This window comes from Elaeis guineensis, chromosome 4 (genome assembly GCF_000442705.2).
Source record: "Elaeis guineensis isolate ETL-2024a chromosome 4, EG11, whole genome shotgun sequence".
NCBI classification, from domain to species: Eukaryota; Viridiplantae; Streptophyta; class Magnoliopsida; order Arecales; family Arecaceae; genus Elaeis; species Elaeis guineensis.
This window is the reverse complement of record NC_025996.2, coordinates 105,087,331-105,095,541: the sequence shown is the minus strand read 5'-3', so window position 1 is coordinate 105,095,541 and position 8,211 is coordinate 105,087,331. Positions and strand designations below refer to the sequence as shown.

Below are 8,211 nucleotides of genomic sequence, written 5' to 3'. Positions count from 1 at the left end.
TTGAAACCAAAATTAAATCCTCTTTCTATGTGGCAAGTTTTGGATTTTTCTTATTTGAGAAGGGATGCAAAAACATCCCTTCTCTGATCGCACGCGCGGGTGAAAGTTCTGATCAACGTATCAGGCAGAAGAGTCATTCTATCTGAAAACTCTTATTTTCCTGATATGCGGATCAGATAGGACATTTGAATAGGGCATGTCCTTCCATTTGGGCATCCCTATGACACCTATAAATAGGTGTGCACATCAAGTATTCAAAACATTCAATCTGCTTTCCTTTTTTTTCTCTCGGTTGCTCATCTTTCTTTCTTACAACCCATCTTAGTTTTAGGATAAGACTTTGGGATTTAAGACAAAGTCTAATCAAATTCTGACAAGGATTGGGAAGGTCCTAAAAAAGAAGATTCAAAAGTTCAGAGGAGGTTCTAAGAGAGTTGAGTCAGGTTCTTAAAGAAATCTGACCGATACAAGGCTAGCCGAGTTCTAGGGGCTAGAACTCTTGAAGCAAAGTGAAGGAGGAGCGCTAACTTTGGTCTGATTTTTGTATGGATCACCATTGGAAGGTAGACATTTGGATGTCTCATAAAAATTAGGATGAGCACTATAGATATTCTTCTTATCCAAATTTAATTTAATTATGCTTTTATTGTTATAGTCAAAGATTCCTGAGCATTAGGATTTTCAGTGCGTCAGATGTTTTGAATAAAAATTTTAAATACCAAGCCCTTATGCTGCACCATCAGAATTCAATAGTGGTATCAGAGTCTATCTTGATTTAAATAATCAAAGTTGAAAATATTATCTTGATTGTAATCAAATAATCAAAGTCGGATCAATGATTGAACCCAATTAAACATCCTAACCCTAGCATATATTAAAGATATGTTTAGATACATAATGTTGTGTTCAAATACATGATGCATGGATTATATATGTATATGAAGATATAGAATACTTTTCTTAATAGCCTAGTACTCGAATTGAGGTTAATCACCAGACTGTCCAGTCATAAGAGCAAGTAGGGTTCAAAGACCCTCTCTTCCCATTCCATAGGGTACTCTTATGGTATGTAGGAGTGCCATTGTGATGTCCCAAGAAGAAGAACCATAAAAAGAGTATTTTATATTGATGTATGCTACTAGTACTTCATGCATATGATATGCTTAAGTTGCTATGTTATAATCATGTTGATTATGATTTCATATCTTAGAGATATGATTAGATGCCATGATTTGTTGTTATATTTATGAAGTTACAACTATAATAGTACATCATTATGATTGGTTGAGTTAAGATATGCATGAGACCATTAAAGTCTATATAAAAATATATTAAATCATAATATTGTGAATCAGGAGCTGACCAATTTTTTAAATAGATTAATCAATTGGTGTCTAAAGAGTGTTTCAAGGGCAGTGGTTCTTTAATTGATTCCATTTGCTAGCCTGACCAATTTATTGGTATCTAAGAAAAGCAATAGGGGGCCCCCACCAATCTTAACATTTTTCTAGCCAATTGGATTAGTTCGAATCTTGAATAATGGTTGCTCAATATTTTAAATACTACATTTACCTTTTTTCATATTAAGTCAATATCCTATCAAAAATCATAGTAGGTTTGTTGTGATATCCATGAGGCTTGCTATGAAAATTGATGTAGGATTGTCTTAATACATATTATATGCTTTATGGTATATTTAGATATGTTGTTTTGTTATGATATCCACAAGGATAGCATTTTTCAAATATGGTTGTATGAAAATGAAAGATTTGACTTAACTACAAAATACTATAGTTTGTTGTGATATCCACAAGGCTATGAGTATTTTTAGAGGCAAAGATTATGTTGAGAATTGCATGAGATGCAATTGGATAGATTTTTCTACCTTTGAACTTATTAAGATTTGTTGTGATATCCACAAGGCTTCTTTGAAAAATAAGGATCTCTACCCCACCAAGAAACAAATTTAGGATTTTCTCGTCTATCATAGAGAGAGCTATAGTATTCGATAAAATAGTGAGAGACATAACTAATCAAATGATCTCATCTAGTAATGCATGTCAAACATGAGTGATCTGCATATATTATTGTTCTTTATCTATGTAGATTTCATTCTACATTATGACTTTTTTATTTTGCTGCATAACATCATAGATGATAATAAGTTGATCGATCCAAACTATGTGGATTGGTTGAGAAACTTACAAATTAGATTCATATCAGAGAAGAACTTCAATATTTTGGATATTCCTGACCTTAGATTGGTCAGTGATAATGTTTATAAAAATAAAAAGGCAAAAGATAACCATTTAGATATTATCTGTTCATTTTGTGGTAACTTTAGATATTGGAAAAATAATTGTAAGAATTATCTTTGCAAGATGTGAGTATAGCATCAAAAGGTATGTACATGATACAGACATATTTTTTATTTAGTAGCTCAGACTTTGACGCTTGAGTATTGGATACTGCCTGTGGATCACATATTTGCAATTCATTACAGCAACCATAGGATATTAAAGGTCTGAAAAGAGGTGATCTTGAGCTTTATGGCACAAGTGGAGATTCTATTTGCACAGAGGCTATGGGAACCTGTATGCTTGATTTATCTTCAGATAAAATTTTAAAATTAAAAGATTGTTATTACATATCAAAGATCATTAGAAATATTATTTTTATACCTTTATTATTAAAACAAGGCTATGAAATAAGGCTAATAGAAAATGGATGCTTCATTTTCTTTTCTAATGAATATTATAGCAATAGTTATATTGATAACAATCTTTTAATTCTTGCACTCAATGAAAATATTTTTTTTTATTGAAAGTAATATGAAAAGAAAGAGATATGATGTGAATATCACATATTTCTAATATTGTCGCCTTGGTCATATTAGTGAGACTAGAATAAACAAGTTATACAAAGAAGAATTTTTTGACCCATATGATTATGAATCATTGAAAACTTGTGAATCTTGTCTTATGAGTAAGATAACTAAGACTCAATTCTCTGAACAAAGAGAGAGGGTAAAGGAGTTGTTAGCTCCAGTACATTCAAATGTATGTGGGTCGATGATAATTAAGGTCAGAGGAGGATACTCCTATTTTATCATCTTTATAGATGATCTATCAAGGTTCAGATATGTGTATCTTATGAAACATAAATCCGAAGCCTTTGATAAGTTCCATAAGTGTCAAAGTATGATCGAGAAACAAACTAAAAAAGGTATCAAGATTCTTTGATCCGATTGAGGAGAATACTTATCCAATAAATTTTTTGATCATCTTAAAAGTAAAAGTATTCTCTTTGAATGGACCCCTCCTTATACACCCCAGCTAAATGATGTAACAGAAAGGAAGAATCATACATTAATGGATATGGTGCAGTCCATGATGTGCTTCCCTAATCTTCCAATATTATTTTGAAGATATACCCTAGAAACTACCATATACATATTGAATAGGGTGTCTTCAAAGTCTGTTACTAGTATTCATTTGAGATAAGGAAGGAACGGAAGTCTAATCTTAAACATCTTAAGATTTGGGACTGTCTTGCTTATGTTAAAAATATCTTCATATTGGAGCAGCTTCTTCTAGTTGTGGATGTCAAAAAACAGCAAGGATCAAGTTGTGGAGCTCCTTGAAGGCCAACAACCAAGCAAAACAAAAATAGCCTTCAGGATTTCAATAGTCTTATAAATCTTGTTAGCAAGATTTTTTTCTATAATTTAAACCCCTTCTCCATCAGATCTAAAATCCACCTTTTAGAAACTGAAAGTACTCTTGATGAAAACTCCAAAAAACAAAAGGATGGGACTGAAACTCTTCTTGGGCAGTCAAGAGGGGGCGTTCAAAATAGGAGCATGCACAAAGGGGGGGTGCTGGTTTTTAGCACCTCCTTTCTTTCCTTTTTGGGGTGGCGGCCAAGAAACACTAGGTTTCTTGATTCTAGGATGTGGAGAAGATCAAAGAGAGAGAGAGGAAGAAAGAGAGAGAAAGTTAGGGAGAAAATAATTTTGTATTCCTTTCGATCCATCGAGTCCAAATATAATGTATATTTATATACAGGGTCAATGTGACCCAACCCAAAAACTCCCTTGGCTAACTCAATACAAGATTGTGCTCACTCAAGCCCATATACACCTATGATTTGATCCAATCTCATAATCTTGGACTTAATTCTAGCTCAAATAAAAGTTAGCCCCTCAAGGCCCAAATTCTCTGGACCTCAAGACCCGAAAGGCTGACAGCCTTTCGTCCTAGGGCTTAAACTAGCCCTGGAAACCCCATAACCACCTCATGGACTTTGGACCTTGGCCTTAGCCTTAGTCTCTTGAGCCTTGAGAGCACCACATAAGGTCTGACAATCTCCACCTTGATACCCTAAGGCCTCAACCAACTCCATCCTGTCCATCAAGTACATTAGTGTCATATATTTTTGAAAGCTATCCTGTGAAAGTACCTTCATCAGTGCATCCACTGGATTCTCTTTGGTGTGGACCTTCACCAGCTCCACCTCTTCTTCTTCCACAAGCTCTCTAATCCGATGATACCTGATATCAATGTGCTTCATCCTAGCATGGTAGACAAAGTTCTGTGCAAGTAACAGTGCACTCTGACTGTCACAGTGCACTCTGATGGTCTCTTATGTGAGGTCCATCTCCAATGCCAAACCCTTCAGCCATAGGGCCTCCTTCACTACCTTCGTAACTCCAATGTACTCCACCTCATTCATGGATAAGGCCATGATGGGTTGCAAGTATGATCTCCATGAAACAGGACCTCCAAACAAGCTAAATACAAAATCTATCATCGACCATCGGATGTCCATGTCTCCATCGAAATCCGCATCCACGAACCCTCCTATCAGCCTCCGAGCCTCCTTGAATGTATTGGAGAGTCCCTCAACACCTCCTCGCTGTCCATAGCAGATGCTGACTCCAACAGTACCCATCAAGTACCTGAAGATCCCCTTCAGTGCTTGCCAGTGCTCCTTGCCAGGCTGCACCATGAACCTACTGACTTGGCTCACTGCGTGGGTGATGTCCGACCTACAACACACCATGGCATACATAAGGCTTCCCACACCAGAGGCATATGACACTCTCTCCATCTCCTGAGCCTCCACCTCAGTCTGTGGTGACATCATCTTCGAGAGTCTAAAGTGTCCGATGAGTGGTAGCTTCGCTGGTTTCACTTCCTTCATTCCGAACCTCTCCAAGACCTTCTTGATGTAACCTCCCTGAGATAAATGCAGCACTCTCTTGGCTTAATCTCTAAAGATTTTCAAGCTTAAAATCTTTCTTGCAGGCCCCAAATCCTTCATCTCAAACTCTCAAGATAAAGTTGCCTTCAGTTCCTACACAACCTTTATACTCTTGCATGCTATCAACATGTCATCCACATACAAGAATAGAAACATCCTAGACCTATACTTCAAATATTTAATATAAACACAAGAGTCATACTCATACCTAAAAAGCCCAATGCTCCTTATATAAGAATCAAACTACTTGTACCATTACCTCGGTGACTACTTCAGCCCGTACATTGATTTTTGCAATAAAAAGACTTTTCCTTCTACTCCTGGCTCTCAGAACCCAGGTGGCTGCTCTATGTAAATTCTCTCATCCAGGTGCCTATGGAGGAACACCATCTTGACATCCATCTACTCCAGCTCCAAGTCCTAAGCTGTAACTATTGGAAATTGTGTCCTAAAGCCAATCGTTTGACGATTGTGCTAATTATAAATGTATATGAATTGATAAATAATAAAAGTTATTTGATATTTTTCATCATAAGAAAATATCTTCTAACAAACTTCTATATTGTGATGAAGTCCTTAGAACTACTTTGATCAATAAAGAAAGATTTATCGCGTAGTCCTTAAATTGGTTCGTGATCAAATGATACGCTATTACTAGGATGATAGCGATATCAAGTGTAGGTCGTTGTGTGCCATATACGTTGGTTGTCCTCGTAACCAAAGTATATGAAGATACTAGCATGACATGCAGGAGAGATGTAGGAGTACATCATCACTGAATATGACCAACTACGGAGCACTCTGCTATCAAGGGTAGCTCACGAAGGGTATGGGTATAAGTGTCTCTTCGACCTAAGATCACCACGGTGACTTGCAAGCAACTCACTGTACTTTGATGCCAGACTAACTGAGTTTTTAATTCAGTGATGAAAGGTTTTTAGGTATAGTCAAGTACTTGTCAAGTCAGTGTGTGAGTCAAGATGAGATTGACCCCTCCAAATTAGTAAGAGATATGCATCAGTGTATTTCAATTTAACAAAATCTGGATCCGGATAATCCATGTTATGGATTTGAAAAAGATTGAAATATAATATAGATGACTTATCTAGGATTGACAGTAAAATTCAAGGTCATCCTTCAGCATTAGGATCAAAGGGATGAATTATACAGTAATCATACGCTAATAGGTTCTTGAATGTTGCTTCGCCTTCATTCGACCTATCTGGACATCACGTCATCATTGCTAGATGGTTACATCGATTGATTTAGGATGTTATTCCTATGCTTTCATCTTTGGTTCGAACCTATGGGGTCATACTCAAAAAAAATTTCTGACTGATCATGTGGCTGATCCACATTTGAGAATAATTCAAGGGCTTAATCGTCAATTCGATTGATGATTAACCTTATGCAAAAGTTGTAATAAATTAATTAACCAAGTGTTAGTGAATTAATAGAGAATTAATAAGTAATTAGATTACTGATTAGCTCAATTAGATTGAGCAAAGAAGATTAAATAAAATGTAACTGAATTAGATTCAATTAGATTTGATCCGATTAGGTTATGAGATGACCTAATCGCTAAGGGAGAATTATTCCTGATTTGATTAGGACTTTGATTCAATCAAATTTTAATTTTATTAAAATTTAATTAAAAATTTATGAATCTAATTTGATTAGATTTTATATATTTTATTTGGACTAAATCAGATGTGATTTAGTTTGGATTCAAATAAAGAAACTTAGAGTCCTTATTGGAATAGGACTCTTCTTCCTGCACCAACCCAGATTGCACGCTATATATATCCACACACAAAATTATTTTTATGAGATTTTTTCACACCAAAGAGTCCTTTTCCTTATCTATCTCAAATCTAAATCTGATTTAGTTTTGATAAAATAAAAGTTCTAAAATTAGATTTCAAAATATTTCTTATTAGGAGAATCTGTTCTCATCTAGATCAACCTTTCCACGTCAATAAATTTTTTTCTCCTTATATGTGTGACATTTTGAAGAGATTTTTTGAAAAAAATTATTTAGAGAATTGATTTACTATAAAAAAAATATGGGAAGGGGCATCCCATATTTGTTTAGTATATTTTTGGATGTGGAATTATAAATGGAGGCAGAATCCTGTAAGAGTCCAAGATTATTAGGACTCTCCACCCCACCTCTTTACATGCCTATAAAAAGGGTTTTTATAGTTTTTTTTATGTGTGTAAGATACCAGAAGAGAGTTCTTCATGTGGTAAAAGTTTGGGTATAGTTCATGGAGTGAAAAATAGAGAGGAGGGTCCTCTCTCTTGGGGTGTGCGCAAAAATCTGAATTTTAGATTTTTAATTCTAAGGCTTTGGGAAGATAGAATAAATTAGAAAAAAAATATTTTCTTTTTCATCTTTCTTTTACCTCTTCATCTCCTCCAGAAGTCCATCTTCAATCTCTAAAAGATTTCAATGATTTGAAGAAATGATCCAGATCAGTCAAGAAGAAGGTCTTTGCATGAGTTAGCACTCCTGAGAAGACTGATCAGATTTGGGCTTCGAGTAGATTTTTCGTAGAGGTCAGAGCATGTGTGGCTATAAGAAACTAGCAAAAATCCTCTCCATCATATCTCTCAGCAGTATAGATCATCGACCCATGATCAGGTATGAAGTTCTGAACTTAGTTCGAAGTAGATGTGATCTACTGCTCATATGCATGCATGCTGATTTTATCTTCGGATTATTTCAGATTTTATATACAATATAACTTGTTATAGATCCTAGAGTAGGTTAATTTGATGATTAGATCATATATATGTTAGATTAATTTGATTAATCTAATTTTCTTACACAATAATTTTTTGAAAAAATTTCAAAATATATGCATGAAATCGCCTACGCATCCCAATAGTGGTATCAGAGCTTCGGTTCGTTATAACATGATTTATGTGCATATTAAATTT

General features: G+C 35.0%; 1 protein-coding gene across 1 annotated transcript; it reads right to left on the bottom strand.

Moving 5' to 3' along the window:
- Positions 1 to 4,644: 4,644 nt before the first annotated feature.
- LOC140857372 (secreted RxLR effector protein 161-like) lies at positions 4,645 to 5,010 on the bottom strand. The gene has a single exon (XM_073256160.1). It carries the CDS (start codon positions 5,008 to 5,010, stop codon positions 4,645 to 4,647), a length of 366 nt encoding a protein of 121 aa, XP_073112261.1.
- Between the last annotated feature and the right edge of the window lie 3,201 nt (positions 5,011 to 8,211).

What these genes read in the sequence shown, in the direction of transcription:
- LOC140857372 (XM_073256160.1), bottom strand. Translation starts at nt 5,010, where the DNA reads ATGGTGCAGCCTGGCAAGGAGCACTGGCAAGCACTGAAGGGGATCTTC.